We start from the raw sequence: 27,132 nt of genomic DNA on the forward strand, positions 1-27,132 counted from the left end.
TTGTGTGTTACACATATCACAAGGCCCTGAAGAGGTAAACTCACAAGGGAGGAGATCCGGGAAGGGGTATGCATACACCATATGGGAGCCTGAGCGATATTCACTGATCTATGGGCTAGGCAGTTGGACTGATAGATCTCAGCTCTCAAGAGAAGGCACTAGACAGGCCCCAACAGTGTGCATAGAGAGATCAAGCCAGAGTCAGTGCCTGTACTCTGTTCAAACTCGGAGGCTTAAAACACACAGAGATTCAGTGTTTAGATCCCCTCATGGTAGTCTGGTGAACGTCCATGAGGGGGATCTTGACTAGATCTGTGACACCATTCGTGAACAAGATCTGACAACAACAGTCATCATCAACTTTTAGTTGTAAATCTAGTCACTTTTTTAAAAGAATGGCAAAATAGTTTCATTTGCTACACCTACCCCTGAATCCCACTGCTAGATTTTGTGGTGCCGTATCACAATTTTTTAAAGGTATATATTATTTCTGTCCCCCTATTGCTGTATGAAAGGCCCACACAGAAACAGGACGAAATGACTAAGGGCCAGATTCTGACTAAGTAGGCTCGTTGATCTCAATAGTACGAGTTGGAGCATAAGGGTATGAGAATCAGGCTGTAACTGACTACAAAGAGAAACAGTCAAACAGACTCCATGCACAGTGCATAATGGAAACTAAGTGGGGGGGGGGGGAAAGCAGAGACCAATATTTCTCCAATCGCTTTCAACTCCAGTAACCTTAGGTGTTGTAAAAAGAGTAGGTAAAGAAATTTCAGACATAACTGATTTTTAAATAGACTGTGTCCCCTTGCCCGAATACAGTCTATGTAGGAATGAAGCCTTACACCTGAAAAACTCCAAATGTTACAAAACGCCTGTCAAGCATAGCAACAAAGGTCCCTGTGAGCACATCACCACAGCGCTCTGCTCTCTACACAAGTTACACACTGGCAGCCCAGGTCAAGGTCTCTGCCCAAATATTCAAAGCCTTCCATAGGATTAGCTCTACCTATCTCCAAGATCACCTCTTCCACTGAAACACCAACAGAGGGAACTTATGAATGCAGGAGACTGGACCTAGACCCATAGGAGCTGGACCTAGACTACAGAACTCACATCCAGATGAGCTAAGAATGACTGTGCAGCTCACCTTTTCAGAATTACCCGCTAGAGTCATTGCTTTGATTTAGCTTTCCTCAGTTCTTCATATACACAGTCATGCAACACGCCCACTCACACAAACAAAGTATAAACTAATCAAGCTATTTCTCTGACAGACTGAAAAGAAAAGGAGGAAGAGAGAGATTGTTATTGTTATTTCTCTTTGAAATTACTTGGGAGGAGCTGAGGTGCTACAATGATGGGAACCATGTAAATTCCTAGACTAGATACACAGACAGATTATAGAGACAGATTAGCTACATAACATTAATATCCTATTGTACAGAGCTGAATATCAATCCAGTTTTCAAATCTCTAGTTTACTTCTTTTCATTTTAAGCTTCCTGATCTTATTTATTGGCAAGAACTTGTTCCTGCCTATTGGATTAACTTAAACATTTACTTCTACTTTAACAAACAATTCTATTTATAGAAAATACCACGTTACAGTTTTCGCGAGTTGACCTAACGCTTTACTACACATCTAGTGTAAAAATGTATAACATTTGAATATTCTCCAGTCTTTGTAACAAACAAAAGAGAAGATAATCTTTGTGCTTCTTTCTAATTCTTTTCTTCAATAGATCCCTTATCTCAGATTTGTACAAAACATAGCCAAACAACTACCATGAACTATTTGAAAATGTACTGGTAGGTTGTTAGTAAAAGGTCAAGTTACATTTGGGACAAGACAAATGTGCTTTAAAAATGTTAGTAATATATGCCAACATTAACCTTGACACTCCTGCTGCCTAAATACCCCAACCAAAATTAAAAAACGAAATAAATATTCAATAAAAAACTGAAATTCCATCTAAAATAACCATAAAATAACCAAAAGAAAAAAATATTTACAAAAAAATCCTACCAAGCAAATTTTTTCCCCAGAAAGAGAAATGCCAGAAACTCTATGAAGCACTAGGGACCTCACTGTTGCTATGAATTGTAGGCAGACAGTGCAAGATACTATAGCAATGGGCAACAGTATAAAATCCATAGATAGATTAAATAGATCTCCTCAGGAACAAACTCCTTCCCATGAGCACTTGCAGAACCAAGGCTTAAAATGAAACAAGTATTTTTCTGTGCAGTGGTAGTTTTTCATCTCTTAACTCTCTGTTTGTTGCAATATGCTCACAAAATGAAATTTCTTTCCTAAGGACCAGATTCTGCCTGTCTTGTTCATGCTGAGTATCTCCTCACTCCGTTTGCCAGCTCAGTGATTTCAATAAAAGTACTCATGGAGTGAGGGTATATCTTAACTACCTGCCGGATCGGCGGGCAGCGATCGATCCAGTGGGGGTCGATTTATCGCATCTAGACTAGATGCAATAGATCGATCCCCGAGCGCTCTCCCATCGACTCCTGTACTTCAGCTCAGCGAGAGGCGCAGTTATTCATATCGCTGAAGTTCCATACCTTAGATCGATCCCCGCCCACCCATCCCCAGTGTAGACCAGGCCTAAGATTCTGCCTAGTGTGAGTGTGTCAGAATATGGACCTAAGGAAGAGATGGCAACAGTACAAAGTGTTGAAAATTTGCCCAAAATGAAGGTTTTATAAAAATAAGATTTACAAACACTAAAAATCATCCCATTAACTGTTTTTTAATTTCAGTTGATTTTTTTAAAAACCGTTCTCCTGTAGTATTTGCAACCCAAATACACCAATAAGACCTGTCTATAAGACCTGAATGTGAAACTGGCAATTCTATTTCTACTATCCAGGCAGAGTAAAATACCAAAGGTAAACACACCGAGTTCAAAGTAAACTAGATATTTAATATTTCCATGGTGTAAATATAAAGTGCTATTTGTAACACAAATAAAGCCACTTGCGCTATTTTTTTCTAATCAATACATTATTTTGTAATCTGACAGAATGTCTTTACATGGGCCTATTCTTTCTGCTTTTTTTATTTAGGTTTTCTTTTAAAGAAAAAACATATTTAGAATCAGAGCAGTTTTCCCCAGCAGTTCTAGCACATGTAGGACCTAAGGAGGGTCTGATTTTCAAAAGGGCTAATCATTCAGTGCTGTAGTGGAAGTTAACAGGAGCTGCTGGCGACCAGTACGTCTGACACTCTGGCCCTAAGCCAGTGGTCTCCAAACTTTTTTGATCGCGCACCCCTATCAGTAAAAAAATTTTGAGCACGCACCCCCGTGCCGAAGCAAAAAAAAAAAAAAAAAAGCGCTCCTCCTGCCGCGCACCCCATTTTGGAGACCACTGTCTTAAGCTACTGTGTGTGGCAGTGTCCATTTGAAATTTCAGTTTAAATATTAATCTCTGGCCAACTTGTCTAGCTGCAAAACATATAAATCTTTCCCTCCATCTGTATTATTGACTTTTAACAGCAGTGAACAATGCCAGGGAGGATGCCTACCCCAAAATACTATAGTCCTAGTAACACCAGGCACAAGTTTGACAAATCCTGAGTATAACTCTGAGCCTGGAGCTGGTTTCTTTTGCTATTGCACAGAATGGTAGTTGTGGACCTCTTGTCCATTGGGTGTTGACTTGCTGTCTCGTATTGATCTCCTCTGCTAGGCTGCTGTGCCCAGCTCCTTTTTATTCAACATGCAGGCAGCCCAGCAAAAGCAGCTAAAATCCTCACATCTGAAGTGCTGGCATACTGACACAAGGTGCTTCAACGAGCCAGATTTTAGCTCATTTCATTTGGCTGCCAGCATATGGAAATCAGCCAGAAAACGAAACATGGGAGACACAACACAAGTGAATAGAGCTAAAGGGAGGAGTACAAGAGAAGGCTCAAGTGAAGGAGGAATGGAGATGGCTGTGGAGGCAGACACACAACACGGGGTCCAGGGGTGAGGAGGGAGAGACACAACCCAGTACCTGAAGTGGAGCGGTGGACATATATATACACAGCCAGGCGGAGACACAAAATACCCGAAGGGTGGTGGGAGTGGCAGTAGCAAAAACAGTAGGCAGCATTTGGCTAGTGGATAAGTGGACTGGGGAGCAGTACATATGGGTTCTATTCCGCCCTCTACCACTGACTTGCTGTGTGCCCTTTGACAAGTCACCTCTCCGTGCCTGTTTCCCCTCTCATCCTTGCAGGTCTTTCTTATTTAGACAGTAAGCTCTTCTGGGTAAAGACCGTCTCTTACTCTGTACAGTGCTCAGCACAATGGGGCCCCAATCTCAGTAGGTGACACTGCAATACAAACAACATCATGAGGCGAGGGGGAGAGGAGAATACACCACAACACAAGGGCCAATGAAAAAGCACTGCAGATGAAATCACGGCACAGGCACAATAACATACAGCAGAAGCCCAGGAGCAGAAAACAACGAAACATTGAAGCCACTACAAAAGGAGGGGGGAAAGAAAGGAGGAAGACCCCATAAGAACATAGGCCTGGCAGATAATACGTATCACAGAGAGTGGACATTGATAATAAGCAAGATGGGGGGGAGGGAGGTTTTACACTCACTGCACGCCATCAGAGCCTAACTCTCATGCACCAGCATTTTCTAGGTCTGTCACTGTCTCCTAATAATCTCCACACTCCCTATTCCCTTTGAAGGTTAGTGAATATTACCTAGTCTGAAGAATCTTGCTGCTATATAACACACACCTCCAATAGTGGACTGCTGTAATGCTCCAAGGAATACATTAAACTCCCCACAGCTTCTAACCACGTTGGGAATGATTGCCACAGCCCTTCCTTGGCAAGCAAAGAGGAGTCAGGTCCCCCCCAGTACTTCCCTGCTCAGACTGTGATACTGGCTAGGAGCAGGGGCAACTCACCTGATAACACTCCTGTAAAAGCAAATGAGTGAGGAAGGGATAGACAGGAGTGGGGAATGGGACGAGCACAACTCCACCCCTTGCTCCCAACTTGCCAGTCACAGTAGCTATCTGGGTGCAGAATAAGCTGCTCCACAAAAAAAGCCTGAGATAGCTTACTCCCTCCTTAAAGTAAGGGAGGAGTTGGGAAGGAATTGTGACTGTCTTGAGTCACAGTCCCTCCACCAATCAGCTCCTAGAGCAGGGAAGCAACACACCATCCCTTCCCCACGGCAGATTGTAAAACCACCATCTAGCTCTTGCTAGTAAGCAATGGCATTGCAGTGCTGCTGGAAAAAAAGCAGCAATGAGCCACTCTTGTTTATATTACATTACCATAACTAAAGCAAAAAGCTGGGATCCATAGATTATAAACATCTGTCTTAAAGTCCATTTCTCAGCATTCATATAATGCATGTCACACCCATTCTGAACAAGCTCATTTTGAAAATTGCAGCTACTTCCAACAAAATAATAAATGAAGCACATACTACATTCGAAGCCAAAATGAAAAAAGCACCAACAACAACAAAAAACAACCCGAAAATAAATCCTGGCAAGATGCATCGTATTTGGAGCATATGACATGGAAGACCAGCTGGCTCGAATGAATAAGTATTTATTGAATACTATTTATCTAACACCTATCAGTAAATAACTCCTTTTCTACACCAAGTTGCCCTGACAATTAACAAAGTATCATAGCCATTGATAATTATCCCGAAGTAAGACTCATCTATCATTGATCAAGAGCAATCCTCAAGTGACATTATCAAAAATCAGTACGTCTTGCAAAGACATTTGTCCCTATTATGACTGATATCAAAATAGCAGTGATACATTCGGGCTAATGAACGGAGCCTGGGACTGGGCACTAGTCACCTCTGCCAGTGAGATTCTATGCAGCTCCTGGATAACTCGGATAGCACAGTGGGCCTATCCAAGTGACAGCAGTCTCCCAGAGATGTCCTGCAGGCCACAGCGCAGCCTGGAATCTCAGCAATGGTGGATACTGCGACCCCACCCCCGTCATGCCTCTCCCATCACCAGCCCTGCATCAGGCAGTGCCCTTATGCTGAGGCTTACTCACAGGACCTCAGAGGGCATTACAGCCATCTTCCCCAGTGTCTCCACTGTGGAAAGTCTCCCCTGGAAGGAAGCATGGCTTTCAGGGCCCCTTTACATTGCTCTGTCCCTTTTAGCTGGTGTAAAGGGGCCAGAGCAGGGGGTTGATCTTACCCTGCGTTTTGAACCAGCTATGAAAGTAACTCAGTCTCCGGCTTCAGATAAGCCATTTAAAGCTACATTTTCAAAAGTGCTCATCTTGAGACACCTTGGGTCTCATTTCAGAGGTGCTGAGCACTCTATTAGTTAAGTTATGAGAGATCAGCATTTCTGAATAATCAGAGAATCAGAAGTCACTTCTGAAAAATTTGCCTTTAACTTCTCTGGCTACTGCATCCACACCTATAAAATGGGGATAGTATCACTTGCTTCTCCTCTCAGAATGGGTTGAGAGGATTAGCTAATGTTTGTACAACTCTCTGCAGATCTAAATCATTGTATCAAGCGAAGCAATTATCATCAAAGTGGGTCCATTGAGGGAAGAGCAAGGCAGCAAATGAAGGATACAAAACTTATTTCTCTTTCTGTTCAGTACAATTATTGTTTGAATTATGCTTGCACAAAACCCCACCAACCCACCTATCACAGTAAATTAATGTTTATGCTATTAGATTTAGACAATCTTACACTAATGGTTTTTCAAACCACAGGAAATTACACATTGCTCGGAGACAACTGTATACAGTTATAATAATTCTGTAAAATGGCTGAGATAAAAGGTTGACTGACTGGCCAATGAGCATTTAAAAAAAAAAAAAAGGTGTAACAGCAATCTTCCAATTCAAGAAATGGCATCTGAGTCTCATACCTGCACTTGTGAGGCGATTACAGGCACTTGAATTCACAATGAACACTGTTGGTCTCCTGCTAGAGCCAGAAGTCAACCAGATTTATTTTTAGTTCATCTGTCTTCGTACTTCATCCTACATACATTACATCCTAGAAATGGCACTGAAAATTACAAGCTTACTGGGAATACCTGGTTCACCTAATGTTTCTTTAGGATGTAAAGCTGCAAAACACAAAGAGAACACATACACAAAAGTCTGCGAGTCTGATGCTCTTCCAGGCAGAAAGCTCCCAACTGCTTTGCTAAAGGCCACAGCAATATGTCTCCTTTACGGTTATTTTCACGAAGGGTTGTTTAACAGTACTTACAGGAGCTCTACCTTGACACCGTATATGCTCCTCTAATATAGCATAGGGGAGGCATTTAGATTATTAAGTCATGCTGAAAGTTTTGCCGAATCTTTGAAAGACTCGGTGCTGCTGTCTTTTTCTGATGTCTTTCAGGTACTGTTTCTCATTCTTCTTTGAGCGCTAAAGGTAGCTGTCATCAACACAAAAACAGACACAGACTTGTGTATGTCCTGTTCAGTTTTCTTTTCAGTACTAACCTTTCTTTCTCAAAACCATTTTAGAAGTATATATTTCATTTACAAGCTAAGCAAGTAAAGACATATGATAAAGTTCAATTACAGAGGTAGATTATTGGTCTGTATATCAGCTAAAAGGAATACAGACAGTTGTGAATATGTGGTATTGAAAGCATTCTTGTTTTAGGCAATATCTGCAGTTCTGATCTTACATATATTTTAAAAGCTTGGCTATTATTAGCTGAAAGGCAGATATGATACTCCAGTATGAGTAAGAAATGAATGCCACAAATATGTTCATCTTTACAGAATTTCTTGTTTAGGTCATATCAAAAATATAACATTTTAAAAAATAAAATTTCATTTTCTACTCACAAGTACTAGTCCCCAAAAACATATTGTTGTGTGTTCACTAAAATTTGAATTGATATTTTAAGTTGTGTATTACCTTCATTAAGTATAAAATGATGCTCTTGAATCAGTCATGAAGTGCTCCAAACTACCTAATTCATATTTAATATTTCAGAGTTTGTTAAAGCTGGAGGAAGGGATCATTAACATAGTACACCTCTGTTATGAATCAAAAGAGGTAGGGAGAAAAGGGCATGAACTCAGTAACTAGCTCCTAACCAATTCACAGCCATAAAACGAGAAGATAAAAATAAAAACTGTATTCCCCATTATCTTTACCCTTTTTTAATAGCATCCATCAATTTCCACATTACCAACAAGCTTAACTCATTTATAAGCATACTCCACAATAAAAGGTCAGACAAACTTGAGGCACAGCCGGGTAGAGCAGATATAAGGATTGCAGTCTTTGTCTGTGTAGTGAGATGCACTTCCTTCCCTATAAAGCAAACGCACTGGCAGCATCTTTTAAAGACAGCAATTCCTTCCCACATAAGGAAACAAAGAAGTCCCTCATATGTCTAAGATTTCCAAGACCATTTCTTCCACTGCTTGGCTACCATCAGCTTCTTTATTCTTCCAGAAGGCATCCGTGAGCATGTGGGGAGAGGGGGGAAATTACAACAAGCCTTTAGAAGCCCACCCTCATAGCACCATGGAATTAATGTAGGCATATCATTCTTGCTTTGTCTGTACTTTTTGCAACCAAAAGAAGAGCAGGAATGTAAACTAGGTGAGTTCCTGAAATCTAGGTTTAACTTCTTGCACCATAATTATGCATCCCAGTTTTATAATCCATTCTGACATAGAAGTATTTCAGGTTCTCTTGTCTCCAAGCCTTGTGGAACCCCTTCAACATGATTTTTCTTAATCTCAGCTTGTTTTCCAGGTCATCAATTCAATATCTCAGGGCTTTGCTGGCTTTGGAATTCTCTGTCAAAACAGCATCTTCTCCATCAATAGTTATTTCCATATCTTCGATTTCCCTCTCAGCTTCCTGTAGTCTCGAGCTAAAGGTTACCAACTTCTTTGCCAGGGAGGCAACTGCAGCCTGCATAACATTGCATTTGTTCCTAATATCCACAGCTTGCCTTTTAAGCAAATCAAATAATATTTGATCATTCAGCTCTGCGCCTCCTGTTGGTGTGAAGCTGAATGCAGAAAGGTCAGACTCAGAGGCAGCATCAATACTGAACTCTAAATAGTACAGGGTGTTTGATCTTTAGATACGGCATCATGGAGGCACAGACTGTACAAAAAAAGTAAGGGGAATGAACTGAACAAACAGTTATTAAGAAAGACAGTGTCATTTTGCTACACCCATGAGAATCTCTCTACTTCATCCCTCTCACATACAAGACAAATTAGTTTGCCACGGGGAGCTTTGATTTACAAAGATTTAGTCTGCTAAAGATGCCAGTTCACAAAATATGAACAAAGCAATGTTTGATTCATATTCCATGGGGGAAAAAATCTGTTAAACAATTTTCTTCTTAAATAAATTTTAATCACGCAGCAGTGAGGTCACTTCTACTATGTAACACCCTATAAATTAAAGCCACCCCACAGTACCATCCATAAAACACACGTTATCGAGAATCAAATGTCTGTACACAAGAAACCAAAAAATCAGAGGTCTCTACATCAGAACAAACAATCTAATATGGTTTAAGATTTCCACTTATGATCTGTACCAATCAAGTGATCTGAATATGACAGATATAATGCAACAGAGGAGTGTTCTAGCAATTTGGGTCTACAGAATGTTATCTGCATAATTTGATTCAAAATTCAGTTAAATTTTCATATTTCAACACCTTTTGTATAATTAGATCATTCTTGATTCATAAATCGGCTTCGCCACAAATAAGCAAAAAGAGGGAAATTATTCACAAAACCGTTTTTTTAAAAAATGGCAAATAACGTTTTACCATTTTGTATCTGAGAGTCAGAGAAATAATCCTCCGCCCTTGTTTGACAATGAAAAGTTGAAAATCTATCCACTGATAAAGAATGGCACATCAAGAGACTGCTGATAATGTTGGCTTGTAATGAACTCTAAAGACAATAAAACTAAAGAACCCACCTGGAGACTCAGACTCTCAATTACTGGGTAAACTGAGTGAATGCTTTGCTTCACTTGCATATTTAGAGATGACCATATCATCAACTAAGATCCTCACAAGACAAATACAATATTGTAGTATTCTCAAAATGATGACATTGAATTCTGTTTAGAAAATTATGGAAATACAAGTCAATGACAGATCTTCAGTCTTCACTGTGTTCCTTCCTTTAGTAACTACGATTATTCTCTTACATAAAACAATGAACATCATTATAGGCATTTAAAACAAGAGACAACATGCAAGACATCATGTATTGTAATTATACTTCTACATGTATAAATCATACCTCAATAGTGGGAGAGAAAGAGCCAGACAGACAGTGGATAAGCAGCAGAAAGCAGATGCTATACAAATACAAATTAAAGTACTGGTAATATAAAATAAATCCATACATCTAGAGACGAGTCAGTATATAGGATCAACGTGAGATTCAGTTATGGTTTTGTGAGGAATCTATATTTTTAAAAATGTATATGGTGCTCATCTATAACACGTTGCCATAGAGAACTGTACATGCTTTCTGGGCATCATCCTGCACCATTTAAGTTAATGAGATTTTTACCATTGACCTCACTGAGAGCAGATTAAACTATATATTTGTAAATCTAGTTAAGCAATATAATATATCATTTTAATCAACTGCATACGAAACTCGGTATGTTATTTTCTGCACATACAATTCTTAATCTGATATATTTTGTGTTTGTGCTGAGAGGATGGCTCTCTTTATAAAAAGATTTCTTTCTAAACTTCTTTCCAGCACTCAATATTGTCTGCATGTGTGTGAAAGCAATTGCAAAACATAGCTACACAAGTACTCACAACATGTACTGTGACAATATATGAGTAAATCACTGTTCTCAGTTTCCCCATTCTGCCCATCTGCAGTCTTTTGGTATGGAACAACTATATCATAAAAGCGCCTATTCACACATGCTTTTGATATTACACTATTTAATCACATACAGCTGTAGCTTACGAGACTGTTACAAAACAAAATTTTAATGTAGCATTGGAAGCAAGTTCTGGAGAAACATCAACCACTTTTCTCTACATACACTTTCTATCATTAAAAGATTTTTAAAAAACAAAAACAAAAAACAATCAATAATAAAAACAACCCACTCATTTAAAAAAAATCTGCTCGTCTTACTGGAAGCTTCAGGATATGCATGTTTGTAAGTGAACTCCAAGACTCTGCCAGAAGTACTGATAATGTCAAAAAACCTGCTTAAAATTATATCAGTGCAAAACCAACACTATCCAGACTCCTTAGAGAAAGACCTGAAATGAACTCAGGCATTTATCTCTGTACACAGTTTTTCTTATCTGGTTTTTAATTCACCGTTGATCTGATGATTTTTTTCCAAGATATCTGAGTTAAAGAGAGACATATATCATCTTGTCTATCTTGTCTATCTTACTCTTTTAATAAACACAGATACATAAGAGTAATTTTAAACACCACTGTTTGCTTTTAGATATGCACGATGTATGAAATACTGTCAATAATATATAAGTTATAGCAAGATTTTTGTGACCTGACCTGGCAAACATGTATCTTTTCTCATGTGAGTAAAGTTATTCATGTGTGTTTGCAAGATACAGCCCTATGACATACATAAACCTAGAAGGATTACATTTTTGTTGGTAAATGTCTATTTCATTGTACCAGCAAAACCAATGAAACATATTTCCATTGATGATTGCCTATCTGTAAATTTTGGTTAGGTAAGAAAAATGCTGCTTGAGACCTTATTTGAGTTTGATTTAAGGATATTCACTTTGTATATTTTGATGTGATGTCAACAATTTGTGTTTTAATGTTTATAAAGCTTTAGCTTATGGATCCTCAATGTCTACTATGATTAAATAATTGTCTAGCCCCTCCCTCTGTCTGACACCTCTCAGAATTTCCTGCAACTGTGGAAAATTTAAATCAATATTTTTTTTAAATGCTGAAAAATAAACATTATCCATCAAAATTATAAAAACAAACACTGAATTCTGCCAAGCCTAGCCACACAGTGAGGTCCTGCTTTAAAAGGGGGGGGGGGGAATCTCATCTTACTCTCCCACTTTTGTGTTTTATTTAAACAGATTCACACTGAAAGGAGATCAACTAAAATACAACATCATTTGAAAAGGATATTGCCCTTTATAGCAACAGAAGTATTTTTAACTTAAGAGTGTGTAAAACTATATGGTAAGTAGTACTGAAAGACAAATAAGCATGTGTGGTTCTGATTTTCTAGGGAGGACATAATTTTAAGCTTTTTGATTGTTTAACACAATGGGCAGCATACCAGGGTTAGATATTAACACAGTCAAAAATATAATCAGTGTTCAAACAATATTTTAATTCCATTTAAACAACTGCATATATCTTAAAGACACCTGTCAGAGAGATTTTTTTTAAAATGCTATAATGTACTGAACCAACCAAGAGCTAAGTACATACAAATTTCATTCCCAGAAACGTATTTCTCTATTTGCAAGTGTTTGCTTTTACTTTGGCACTATCACACAGGCTCCAGCTAGACTTTTGAGCCCTGGCGGCAGTCCAGGTTGCAGATGGTTGAAAATGCAGCCTGAAATCAGTGTGCGGTTGATGAATTACTCCTTACACCTGACCCCTACTTCACACCAGACACCAAACACAATCTGAACACTACCAGTCAGAAAAAGCCCTGTGAGGCATCTTAGTATCTGGAACTCTTTCTTCTAGGCCTTCTGTATGTCCAGATGGCCCAAAGTGGGGAATGCAATAAACTGGCTAAACTGCAATGTGAGTGAGAAAAGAATTCTGGCTTGGTGGGTGCAAGGTAGTGGAGAGGCATGGAGAGCTGTGTGTGGGTTCTAGTGATTTGCTTTATAAATGAGGCTGATACAGGGGAAGAGGAAGTGTTCCCGCACACACACAATTCAAAGCAGTTCTTGACTTGCTCAGACCAAAGAATGTCTTAAAAATGGAAAAAAGGAGAGAGAATGAAGGATTTAATTCTTTTAAAAAATGTTCATACCCAAAGTGACTTTTAAAAAGTGTAACGATTTCAGCAGTACACTTGCTTGAATTTCCAGGGCTTCTTTCTCAAGTTTGTGCAAACATTGTCACACATCTGACTCGCTTACCAATTCATTCTTTTTCATACCCCTTTTTGTTCACTTTTCTCTTAACATCCATGCCAGACGGGTTTTTACTCACACAGATGTTGTGAAATGGCTGTTCTTCCTATTACACATATGTGCATGGCAGGGCGTTTGCACACTGGTATTCACTACTGGTGCCACCCTCTGTTTCAGCCATCCAACCAGGAACCGGAGTAAATACCATGTGATTTCGTTGACCAAATACACACTATGAATAATAAATAGTGACTAGACAAAGATATAGCAAAGCAAATAGTATACAAAAAACTGGTAAGCTGAAATATAGTCATATAAAGTGCCAGTCAAACGATTGTGAAAAATAAATCCAGAAGAATCAACGTCTGTCCACAGGTAACTGCAAACAGAAAATGACTCAATTTATTCAATGCAATGTTTTCTAAGAATGGTCTTCCCAGTCTTAATCCTGACCATAAACTGCAAAGGCCAAAGGAAAGACACAAGCACTATTACTTCAAAAGATTCCATCAAATATGTAAAACCGTGTTGGCGAAATCTTTTTTTCCTCATGACATTCTTAATCATTACATGAAATTTCACATCACTCAGTCTTTCCTCCCAATCTTAAAAAAAAGAACTACACTTTCAGGCAAGAGATCAAAAATGGAAATTCAAGGATTGGGGCAAGATTAGGTATCATGATATTCTTATAAGTGAATTTCTACAACACAGCTACGTAAACTAGTTGGTTTCTTAGTTATCCCATCAACACACACACCACTCTAGAAACGTTTCATTGTCGAGCAGTCCAAAATAAAATCAAAGGGTTTCCTAAATTATAGGAAATAGTGTCATATGCATGTGACACACGAACGTATTCCTTCGTGATATTCTTTGCAGCAAGATGACGTGAGGTCACATATTCCTAATTTATAACAGTAACAAAAATGTTTGATTTTAAATATAATTCATAACATGCTTAGAATAAGCAAGTTCTACTCTCAGGACTTAGCTAAGAAAGTTCAGACAATTCAAGCTAATTCAGTAGTGAGCCAGCGTCATGCCAGAAGGAAAAAAATACCTTTTCTTTCAATCCCTCTGTTTGTCCTTACAGGACATATTAAAGACATTATAATCTCCTTTACAAAACTGAACCTTTTTAAATTTTTGGATTATTGTGGGTTTGTCTGAAACAGCCACTGAAGAATTAACTTCAATGGTGGCATCTTATAATTAAGGTGCTCAACTAAATTGAATAATCAGACTGTGTGTTTCATGTTCTGCATGAGGCCATGTAACATTTGTAAAACTTGAGGCAATCACCCAAACATGTGGATCCTATTCTTCTATTTAAAATTCTTTAGACCATACAGTTATTAATGTACACCATTATTGCTTAACAACATGTTAGCTATATTAGAAGGTACAAACGTGGACTATATATCTTGGGAACCTTATTCAATCCTGTACAAAACCCCTCCAAAAAGCTGTGCTACACAGTACTATTGTACTTCTTTCAGAACAGCTGAGATTAATTTACAGTGTGAGCAAAGCAAAAGCAAAGCACTTGATCTGAAAATGTGAGGAAAACATTTAAATTTCAGAATGTTGTATATTTAATGTCCTGTTGCTCTGTGCTTTATGCATTGAACAAAAATGCCCCCAGAAAGCCTAAAATTCCTTTATATGATTTTAAGTTAATGCATTCCCCCTTCCCTGTGTATGAATATCCAGATATGAACACACGTTTTCACACAGTTGAATTCTAAAATTTTGTTTAACACAATACACAGCATAGTTTCCAGAAAATAAAAAAGATGTGAATTTCACAGAGTAGTTGAAATCATACAGTGGTATATTAATATGTGTTATCGTGATAGGTGTGATAACTGATACAGTTCTCTACCACATTATTTGATTACCCAAATATTGGCTTTAGACATACAATGCATCTAAATACTCTAAAATGTCCCAGAAGCTGATGGCTAGCTTTAAGGTAACAAAATCCAGATGCTGCCTGTCTGCACTACTCTAAACTCTTTAGGACTATAGTACAGAAATATATGTGTGTGAGTTTATTTTATTATTTAGATTTGAGAGAGAGAGAAATTAATGCCATATAAAATTTATTATAGATTTGTAATATCTACCCTTGCAAAAATAATGCGTGTTCAAACATATATTTACACTCACACAACTTTTCACAAGAGTAGATAATTTTATACTCTAGAACACAATAGATAATTATAGATAATATATAATTAAGTAATATTAATTTATTCTCCAAAAGCTTCAGGTTAAAAAGTCATTGTGTGGAAAGCAGTTGTCACTTTCAACTGGATCAGAAGGTTAATTTCCCCAAAAAGCATATTTTACAAAATAGAAAGGGAAGTTAAAAAAAGAGGACTGGCAAAATTTAAGTGACATGAGTAAAAGAGATGGAATGTCCAGTATTTCTCATCCAGTACTTGAGGCTATTGTTCTTTCAAAAAATACCCATAAATTGTTTCATGTCTTTGGCTTGCCAGGTTTTGAGGAATGGCATCGGTCTGCATCCCCAATCCCCCAAACAGTTGAAGCTATAGCCAATATTGCAGTCAAGCTAGCAACGGGATGCTGCTGCTGCTGCTGCTGCACAATACGGACTAAATGGTCACAAAGGTAAAATGCTATTTGAATCGACCTTGAGGGGAAAAAACGGTGAAACAATTACTCCCCGCCCTCCCCCCAAAATGGGCTGATCTCAGACAAAAATTCTGCACATTATAGGTAGAGAAAGCACACAGCAAACAAATGAGAGGTAATCATGTTATGAATTACAAGACTATAATCACATTGAGTGGTTCTGGTGTCATCACAACTCCAGCCAACCTTAGTCTCAGTTTTCACAATTAGTTAATTTATATAATGCAGGGGTCTGGCTATAATCATTAACAGAAAAGTAATTTTATTGGCAAGGAAACGTAACTTGGCCTTTCAATAATAACTAGCTCAACATGTTTGAGACCAAAAGTAACCCCCCCCCCCAAGTCAGATGTGTCCTATGTGCTTAAATCTGCCATTTAAATTGGGGTGACATTTGTTTGGGGGGTGGAGGTTATTGGGGGTTTTTTGTTTGTTTTTAAAAAACAAGAACGTTAGTTCATTGACTCAAACTGTTAATCTATGGTTGTGAGGTTGCACTTCAGAATAGTAATTTTTTTTACGATGCCCTAACTGGTTTGCAGAGTTGTTTTTGTTACTGTCCACTGGTTGCAAAGGAGACTCTTTTGGGCAGCAGATTATGGTACAATGCCATTAGGGAAAAACAAAGCATGATTTAACTAATTAAAATCCAGGTGTCATCAACTTCATTCAGTCTTGTTGGGAGATGCAGACCGGCCTTCCAGAGCCACTGACATTGAAAAAAATGAAACCATGTTTGGTGCTTTTTCTGAGAGTAGCTACTATCTATTTCCAGCCCTATCAAATGTAACAGCACGCAGCCAGATCATCCTCAATATTTAACGCAACATTAAAAGCAGTTCAATACATCAGAGAAAACTCCAAAAGATTTACAGTAGGTTAGCGCCTTGTCCACCCCAGAACCCCACAGCATCTCAGACTTCACTGATTAAAAGTTTTGGTATCCACTGTCTCTTTGCTAATGGCAAAATGCTTTTGAACGCCAAATAAATTGCACAGATCACTGAAACAGTATTTGCATGCCTGATGCTGTCCAGAGCCATCTCCAGCCTATGTCATAATCATGTATACTTGCTTCAATAATATTAACCACATTTATTGTAGGGAGAGGGGAATTAAAGGGATTAACTAAAAGATAGTAGTCAAAATAAAATTAATAAATAAATGCATAAAGCCTAACCTTCCTGTTTCTGGCTATTAGCTCTGCCCGGCATGATACTGAATTCAAGGGGGAAAAACAAACAAACAAACAAACAAACCCTCTAATTTATGCAACTCCACCATCCATCCTTCACTAAGTGTATAATGATATCATATTAACACTGCTGGACAGGCAGGGAACTGCTGTACCATACCTTGGTTTGGAAATAATGAGGGTAGTAGTAAGTGTACTGAGGGTACATTGGTTGCTGTTCCAAGCGTTTGCCCATGTAGCTGGAATCTTTATCTCCGATGCAGGGAACTCGTTGACAGGGTGTAGTGCCCCAGGCCTTTCTTCCTCTTAAACCACTATTCCTGACAGTACTGATGAGGCTTTCGAGACTTCCTTGCCTTCTACTGCTCACAAGGTCCAACACAGCAAGAATAAAAACAAAAACAAAATATAGATAGAGCTAAAAAAAAAAACCACCCCTTTTTTTTTTCCCCCCCCCCCCCCCCCGCCCTCCTGCACTCAGGATACAGCGTTTTCTTTCCTAGCCAGCTTGTCTGTAGTAATGTCAATTGCCAGTGTCTGTAGAAAAAAAAGTCCTGTTAGAGAAATCAGCAAGACAGTGGAACTCCAAACCGCTGCAGACCAGCTTTTTCTCTCTCTCTTCTTCCTCACCCCAACCCCGCTCCCCTTTATTATTTAAAAAAAAAATGAAATAAAAAAGCAGCTTTCCACAGCCTACTTGCTGCTGCCCCTCTCACGGTGTGACATGGTGTTTAGGGCTTGTCTTGTCTTTCATTCAAACCCCCTCCTTCCAGCCGGTGTGGGTGGACCTACAGTGAGCCTCTCCCTCGAGAAGCAGACGCAGTCCAGAAGGCTGCAGTATTTCCTCCAAGAAGAAACAGCCTGCTTTTTTCAGCCCCTGCTGCAAGCAAAGTCCCGATTCCCTCTGCTGGCTATCTCGGAAAGCAAAGCAATTTCACAGCAGCGCTTGCTGGTGTAACTGAACCCGGGGAACTTCAAATACCGGCAGTGGATTCTGCACTTCACAAAGTCACAGAACAAACCAGCCAAACAGTAAGCCAGGAGCACAGAATACCTGGGACTCAAAGAAATTGCTGCAAAGGATGAGCCTTTAAAAAAAAAAAAAAAAGCTGTTGATATTTTGTGACGCTGTTAAAACAAAGAAAGAAAGAACCCACAAGGTCACAGAGTCTATTAGGAGATCAGCAACAGATTCTCCAACATGGAATTGTTTTAAGCAGAAAACTAATTTGTACAATAATCTACCATTGCACAGAAACAAACAGGGGGTAAAAAGGGCCATGCATAGTAAGTGTTCACTTTGACAGATCCAGTATATTAAGACTTGTTTCAGTCATTCCTCTATTTAGATTTATAACAAAGTGGGGGGAGGGGATCACCTCTCCTGAGCTTTCCATGGCTTTAATATAATTTTTAAAATACCCTTCATGAGCTTCAGATAATCCATCACACCATCCCCTGGCAACATCCCACAGCACCCAGAAGTACCAGTCTCACACACTTGCACCATAAACGTTACCACTGCTCCCTAAAAGCCCAAGTAAAGAGACGGGGCTTGCAAGAGATTCAAGCTGATTCTGACCAACTTAAGCAAAAGTTTTGAATATTATTTATCTGAAGGGACCTACTTTATATGTATATAAATCACCTGTAACATTTCTGGGCACTGTACAAATAAATAAGTCAATATACTTTGTCTTATTGTGTGTACAAATCCCAAGTTTAAATTTTAAAATCACGTATTCCTTTGACACATCATTTAATTTGTGGATCTTTCTTTAGTGGCCTCACTATTTTCTTTTACAATTACTGGGCAGTGGTTTCCTTTGTTTTTATTTAAATCATATGTAATATTTCAGCAGGATTGTCAGCAGCTGTATTATCAACCAAATTGTTTTTAGAGAGAAAAGTATATCTTTAAAGGGACACTTCTCAAGGCTGGTAAGGTCTAAAATTAGACCTGCCAGCTGTGTTTTGGTTTGTGGGCACACACTTGCACGTGACACAGGCACGCAAACATCACGTTCAACTCTGCTTTGTCAGACTGATGTTCTTGTAAGCAAGCATGGCATTAAGTTGAGCAAGGATTCATATACATCCCCACAGCCTGCCAGTTACACCAGCAAAAAAGGTGCAACAAAGCAGAGAGGCAGAGCAAAAGTGTGATACACATGTATTAATCACTGCAATCCCAGAACGCATGGTTTCACTTCCTCAGTGGCTATTTTTTCATTTTAGTACTTAAACAGCACTCTGCGTCATGCAACGGAAGCTGCTAGGTGCTGAGTTCTTTCAAAAATCTGGCTCCAATTGTGGGAGCCAAGCACTTGAAAATCTGCCCCATATCTCCAATGCACTGTACAAATGTTAACTGTTAATTCTCATAACATTCTTGTGAGATGGGAAGGTGATTTTTATTATCTCCATTTTACAGATATGTAAACAGACTCAGAGAGGCTAAGGGCTTGATCCTGTAACACAAAGTAGGTCCAAAAAGGTTTCTGAAACTGTGATAGCCGTAGATCTATAGTGAATCTGACTCTGGAAAACCAGGTCAGGGGAAGAAAGCCCTGTGTATCCTGGAGTAATGGGATGAAATCATAAATATGAAAGATTAAGACTAAATATAAAAGAAAAAACTTCCTGACTGAGATGAGATCAATTTAAATGTATAATAGACTTTCCAACATTCATAGATTTTTTTTTAAGGCCAGAAAGAACTATTTTGATCATCTAGTCTGATTTCCTGCACACAGACCACAACATTTCACCAAATGCATCCTTAAAAGGGAAGCACAGGAAGCCCTATCACAAACATTGAAGAGTAGATTGGACAAAGCACTGGAAAAATATATAATACTACAGTAAAGAAACTTGTAATGGCTAAGTGATGGACTATAACACGTAAACAGGTCTTTTCCATCTCTAATATCTGTAATGCTAAGTACAAAACCGAGTCATACTCTAATCTGTACAAACTAAGCAAACCATTACTTGTAAATTTCCTGTTTCTGCTAGATAGCAAGTATTTCCATCAACAGAATGCCATTGGTATTTTCCGCACAAATTAATGTAGTCCAGACATATTTTGGATGAAGGCATAATTCTATTGAGTAATTACTGAATTTTAGGTATATATTCTCTAATTTTCCACTGGGTAAGAACTTTCAGTTGCAACTGCTAGGGTTCTGCTAAAGTAGCACAAAGTAGGTTCAGAAAGGTTTCTGAAAGTGTGATAGCTATAAAGCTAGAGTGCAACAGCCATTATTAGCCTAATTTTTAAAATCTCAGCCACTCTTTCTGACATCTGTTTGTTCATGGATGTCTAGCTGTCAGCTCAAACTCAACATGGCTAAAACAGAGCTCCGGGGGGGGGGGTTGTCTACACTGCCATTAAACACTTGTGGCTGGCCCGTGCCAGCTGACTCGGGCTCAGGCTAAGGGGCTGTTTAATTTCTGTATAGATGCTTGGGCTCAGGCTGCAGCCTGAGCTCTGGGACCCTCCTCCTCGCAGGCTCCTAGAGCCCAAGCTCCAGCCCAAGCATCTATACTGCAACTAAACAGCCCCTTAGCCCAAGCCAGCTGGCACAGCCCAGCTGCGGGTTTTTAATTGCAGTGTAAACATACCCTCAGTCTTCCTCCCCAAGCACTCCCAGCTATCTTCTCTCTTGTCCCCCGTGAGCAACACCACCATTACCTGCCTGTCACTGAGGCCCATAACCTGGGCCTCATCTTTGACTTGGAGCAGACCCCTCTCAAGGTCCTCACATCCAGGCTACACCTAAATCTTGCAGATTCTTTCTGCATAAAATCTCTAAAGGCACATCTACACAAGAACTTACGGCCTGGCTGGGGTGTAAATCTACAGCACTCCAGAGGGCCATGCGCTGTCTGTGTGGCCCCTGCTGATGCACACTACAAGCTCTCTAGTGACCTTTGACCTTCTGCTGTTTCAAACCACTGTACATGGATGAACACTAGGAAACTTCTAGTCCACCATAGTAGGACAGTTAGCACATGGCACGCTGGAGCGCTGTAGATTTACACCCCAGCTTGCCATGGTCCGTCAGTCCTGGTGTAGACATGCCCTAAGATACAGCACTTCCTCTCTACACAGCTAAAAATCTCATCATATCATGGCTGGGCAATTGCAACGTCCTTGACAAATGCAATCTTGCCCCGTTCCTATCCATTCAGAGTGCTGCTGCAAAGAATTTTCCTAGCCTGTCGCTTTGGCCATGTCGCCCTGCTTTTTGCCTCCCTCCATGGACTCTCCCTACTCTGTCATATCAAACATAAGCTGCTTGTCTTCACCTTCAACACCCTTCACAACCTATCATCTCTCATTCACTATTGAAATATCGACTCCCACCTCTGATTGAGGAATGATGCCAGCCTCTCTCTCTCTCTCTCTTACTTGTTAAATGCTCAAGCAGGCACCTTTTTGCTTTCTCCCAGGCAGCCCCTCCCACTTAGGAGGAGCTCCCTGTAAACATAGACAAAGCTAACTCATTATCCACCTTTCAGTCCCTCCTCGAAACTCTCCTTTGCCGTGAGATGCCTACAAAAAAACATGACAACAGGCAGGCTGCTGGTGTGCTTAGATCGCTGCCGATCATGCTGACCGGTATTGTCTCGCTGTTCCCTTGTACTCTCCGGTTGGTCTGTCTCTATCCAGCTCTTGTCTTTTGCCTTATACTTGGTTTGTAAATTCTTTGTCGTTTTGTTCTCTGTTTGTACAGCATCTAGAACAATGGGGCCCTGGCCTTTGACTAGGGATTCTAGGCTTTATGGTGATAAAAATAAATAATAAGCAGCAGCAGCAACAGCCGCCAACAGGTATAATGTAGGGTCAGTCAAGACGGGGTTAGATCTTGAATCTTTTCTGTCCTACTGATCAAACACTATTTTCTGTGCACATGGCCATGATAATGTAGCTGCTGACTAGTTTAAGGCCATGTCTATATGTACAGTGCTGCAGCGGCGAAGTTCTCCTGCCAACATAGCTTCTGCCACTCACGGACAGGGATTATTTTATGCCAACAGGAGAGCTCTCTCTGGTCGGCATAGAGCGTCTTCACCACATGTGCTGCAGTGTGTGCCGGTATAGCTGTGCCACTGCAGTGCTGTACGTATAGACATGGCTTAAACCAGTTACCATCCACGTTACCATGGCCATATGCATAGAAAGTAGTGTTTGATCAGACACAGCACTGTGCACATGAGCACTTATGTTGGTGTAACTTATGTCGCTGGGGGAGGGGCGGTGGAATATTTATGCCCCTGAGCAACGTAAGTTTTGCCAACATAGGTTATGTCTGCATCACAGCCTAAGACACTGTGCAATTGTGCTCTCTTTACAAGCTAACCTACCTACGGTAACTAAGGACAAAAGTCCTATTGCAAGACCCACTTGGACAGTGCTTGATTTAGAGCCCACGTATAAGATACAAAAGGTCATGAGTTCCCTGCTCTGCCACAGACTGCCTGCGTGGCCATGGACAAGTCACTTAGCCTCTCTGTGCTTTAGTTCTCCCATTTGTAAAATGGGAATAATAGTACTTCCCTACCCCACAGGGGTGTTGTGAAGATAACTACACTGAAGACTGTGAGGCGCTCAGATACTGCAGTAATAGGGCTCATAAAAGTACGTTAGTCTAACAGACTAGTTCAGGACTCAACACATGCTTTGGTTGAGGCCAAGTGGCAGGCCTATGAACCCTGTCCCAGTCTCAGAGGATCAGGTCCTGGATGCTTCTCCTATTGAAGACAAAGGCAAGACTCCCATTGATATCAAAGGGAGAAGAATCCAGCCCTCAGTGTTTCAGTCCCTCTGCATTCTTTCTAAGCTCATTACGTAACGGCTGCTTCCCCATTTCTCCTCTAGGGCAGAAGACCAGTGCAAGGTTCTCCACTTAAACTTTACAGGGGAGCTGTGAGCAGAGTAGCCACAGAGGGGTGCCCGCCCACACTAAAGGATGGGAAGCGGGAAGGAGGTGACACAGGCGTTCACATTTACACAGATCCAGTGGCCTACACAACCTGCTTAACCAGGGCAAGCTGGGTGTAGCTGCTATTCCAGGAGTTCTGTTAACTGGTCTGAGGAGGTGAATTTCAGCTACCTATCCTCTCCATTATCTCCGTGTAGAGAGCTGAAACATTCAAGCTTTACACAGATGGAGTAGACCTCACTTAGTGCTGGATTCTACAAGGTACTGAGCACTTTTAACTCTCACTGAAGTCAGCTCATCATTGGCACTCAGCAGGACTGGCCCTTAATCATGAGACACAGAAGTGAAGGGAATCAAAATGGGAATTCGATATGAAAGTGGTGGGGTTGGGGGAGAAAGGAAGGAAATTCAGTATTGAAAGGAAAAATGCAAATAACCAGCCAAAAAGCAGCCTTGGATAACGCTGCCTCTGAAAGAATACTGGTGATGGAAAATGGAAAATTTCCATTTGCAAAATACAGACATCAAAAAGATCATCTATGACTTGGGAGCACACAGTTTAAATAGAATCCCCTTCATTTTCTGGCCGGCGCATTTGAATAACTGAATCCACTTGCAAGCTGGAATAGCAGTTTGCCTACTGAGTGTTAAGTATAAATGCTACACAAAAGAAAAAACAAGCTGTTCAATCCCAATAAGCAACAGCCGACTAACTTCACAACTTTCTTCTCTCCTACTGGATGCTCATTATCAACTCAATAATGGAGCTAGTCATGGGAAGCTGGTAAGCAAGCCAAGTTCCAGTGCACCTGAAAAGGAATTACCATACACATCACCCAACATGGGGGGGATTTCACAAGACATACAGAGGAATAAAAATATCGCCAAGAGAAAATTTAGAAATAAAATAAAATACATTGGAACAAACCAACTGTAGATCTGACAGCTACATAAATTCTGAGACAGACGCCAGAAGAGGCACCATCTTACTGATATTAACTCAACCAAAGGCATGTCTGAAAAGCTCGAAGCAGGTAAAAGCTAACTGGCACGCGCACGCGCGCGCACACACACACACACACACAGAAGAGAAAGAAAATGCTTCTCTTGGGAAGCATAGATACAGGAATTAATTTGGTTTTTCACTTTGTAAAATTTAAATTTTCCCATTCATAACCAGGTAGGTGAAGAGAAAAGAAAGGTGAAAAAGGATGCTCCCAGCAGGAGAAAATAATTCAATAGCTTTCTTATTTGCTCAGATGCAGCTCTACACACACACACTTTTTCCAAAAAATAATAAAGCCTTGTGTACAAGAAACTACAGTTTTTAGCTTGTAACACAGAAGTCTTGTTGATTCCCACCTACCTGAATCAAGGAGGAATTCAAAGAAATTCTAACCCCATGCTCCTTAAAAGCAGAAATGTATATTCTGGGAGCATTAACTTGCATCAAAACAGTGTCAAAACTGTCTAAGCAGGAACTAAAGAAAAATGTTCTTGTTTAGCAGCAGAAAGACAGCTGCCAACAACTAAAGAAATATAATAGGTAAAGAAAAAAAACAACAATTATCTTGGGTTTACGTTTTGACACTGTCTCTGCTTTTATTCTTCTCTATTTACTCATCAAAGCTATTTTCAAAGGAGACTGTAGTGATGCTTGACAGCTTGCTTACAATGGGTTACAAGAAGAATACTGATTTTATTTCTAGATCTGTCAATTTATGCAGTCCAGAGACCTTAAAACTATGTCTATGAACGTAGAATCTTGCTATTTAATAGTTCATTTATCAAGCTAATTTGCTTTAACGTCGCTGACTGAAATTCGAACAGCAATACACACAGATGCTACCTATCACGTGATAGACAGAAGACTTATAAAATTAAAAAAAAGAAAAAGAAAACAAAAGAAGCAGCAGAAAAAACAGACTCAGATAGCCTCCTTGAGATCTACTCTTAGAGGTAGGTGACCCTCTATTCACAGATCTTTCCCCTCAAGATGGTACTATCCTGTCCCCCCCCCACACACACACACACTTTCTTTGGGCCGCTTGAAGGGTACCCCATGGGCCCAGGATCCACATGTGGGGAGAAGGGGTAAACACGTCCTCCTTAGCCTACATGATCTTTTCCATAATCTTCTGTTGCTGGGAGCTGCTGAAGGCAGGCTTGTCCCTTGCAGAACAGGTCTGATAGAGCTATTCTGCCAGGGAAGTGAGCAGAGAGGTTGGTTCTGGGGGCCAGTGCACCTGCAGAGGCACAGGACCTTCATGATGATCCCTGGGGATCAGTCCAGGGCGGGGATGAGCCACACAATATTTTCAAGGAGAGGGAAAACTCCACCCCTCTCAAAAGGGTAACAGAGCGTAGGAAACATCTAGGATGAGATCCTTGTAGACATTTCCTTCCCTAAAGCACTCCTACTGGGAGTTTGGATCTGGCCCCAGAAATGGGATATAGAATAAAAATGGCTACATGAGATGCTGGTGTTGCCAACCTTTACAACTTTATCTTGAGTAATGGGATTTAAGCCCCTGCTTGGTGCCAGACTCGTACGAAGCTCCAGCATTCATGGAATGGGAAAACCCCTTCTGACTGGCTGCCTTCCCCACTTCCTGGGGAATAAAAGACAATCAGAGCTTCTACAGGAGGCAGGCAGAGCTCTCCCTGCCTCACCCCTCAGAAACCCAGAGATGTTTCTAGGTAGGCGAGGGGGAGAGGGAGCACCAAAACTCCATTTGCACAAGAAATGAGAGAGATTGAGGGAGCTTAGAGTGGCTTTTGTCCTCCCCCTCCTTCTCTCTCACCTCCTGCTCCCCCCACCCCGTCCTTTCTCATCCTCTCCAAGGCAGCAACAGCAGGCCTGGGAAAGAGAGAGGAGAACCCCTCTTGGAGGTGTGCTCCCCCCTTCCCAGGTCTGGGAGGACGTGTGAGAGAAGAACTTCTAAAGTTGTCACCCCTTCCCACTCTGGGATTAGGAGAGGGCTGTGAAGATCCCCTGGAATTGTAGGAAGAGCAAAGACGTGTTGGGGGGCAAGGGACAAATCTGAGGCTTAGGAGAGGAAATGGGGTGCAGGATTTTTGTGTGGCTGTGTGGACAGAGTTGCTGTGGGGGTTTCAAAAACTGATCTGTGGCTGGGGGTGCAGAGTTGACTGATGTAGGGATGTGCTGGCCAAAATGGTATTTCTCACTGCCAGCACTAATTGGTATAAACTGGCCATACTAGTTGTCATACACACATTGGGGGTGGGGGCAAGGAGAGTTCAAAAATATCAGAAGACAGCTCAAAAACATTTTTAACTTATGACCATTCAAGTAAAGTGGCCCATTAACACCTCTGCCACTCTACCTTGAAGGGTCCCTTAGAATATGGGCTAACTACTTCTGCTAAACAATCTGTTCAACCTCGCATTTAGCTCTGACACTCAGGGTACGTCTATACTTACCCGCTGGTTCGGCGGCAAGCAATCGATCTTCTGGGATCGATTTATCGTGTCTTGTCTAGCGATAAATCGATCCCGGAAGTGCTCGCCATCGACGCCGGTAATCCTGCTCCGCGAGAGGAGTAGGCGGAGTCGACGGGGGAGCCTGCCTGCCGCGTGTGGACCCGCGGTAAGTACCTTTAAGTTCGAACTAAGATACTTCGACTTCAGCTACGTTATTCACGTAGCTGAAGTTGCGTATCTTAGTTCGAACTGGGGGCTTAGTGTGGACCAGCCCTCAGAGTACCTTTCCCAGAGCTGAAGAAGAGCTCTGTGTGGCTGGAAAGTGTGTCTCTCTCACCAACAGAAGTTGGGCCAATAAAAGATATTTCCTCACCCATCTTGTCTCCCTAATATCCTGGGACCAAGATGACTACAACTACACCGCATACAACACTGGATCTAACTTGTGACTTTGGAACTTGCAGGTTTAGCAGTACTAGCATACTGTCCCATTTAATTGGCCTTTAAGTCTATCTTCTAATACTTTAATAATTAAAATCAACAAAGCTCAAAGATTTCCATTGACTGTGCTGTTTTTCCACGTTTGAAGAACAGCAGAGAATGGCAGAAGGACAGGCAGGGCATCTTTTGATTGATTCACATAACACATTGATTTCAAATAACAGTGAATTCACTCGAGAACCTGGCTTCATTGATACTACTTTTTGCTAATATTTTCTAACGGATTCAC

The 27,132-nt window shown here is 40.6% G+C and overlaps 1 protein-coding gene across 1 annotated transcript in view; it reads right to left on the reverse strand.

Annotated features, from left to right (window-relative positions):
- The window catches only part of RBMS3 (RNA binding motif single stranded interacting protein 3), a 557,223-nt gene extending 539,814 nt beyond the window's left edge, over positions 1 to 17,409 (reverse strand). The window contains exon 1 of the mRNA XM_026649363.2: positions 17,168 to 17,409. Within this exon, the coding sequence (XP_026505148.1) occupies positions 17,168 to 17,242 (75 nt within the window). The 5' untranslated portion in view covers positions 17,243 to 17,409. The remainder of the gene's footprint in view (positions 1 to 17,167) is intronic.
- Between the last annotated feature and the right edge of the window lie 9,723 nt (positions 17,410 to 27,132).

This window comes from Terrapene carolina, unplaced genomic scaffold, assembly GCF_002925995.2.
Source record: "Terrapene carolina triunguis isolate 2854851 unplaced genomic scaffold, T_m_triunguis-2.0 Scaffold84, whole genome shotgun sequence".
In the NCBI taxonomy this organism is placed as follows: Eukaryota; Metazoa; Chordata; order Testudines; family Emydidae; genus Terrapene; species Terrapene triunguis.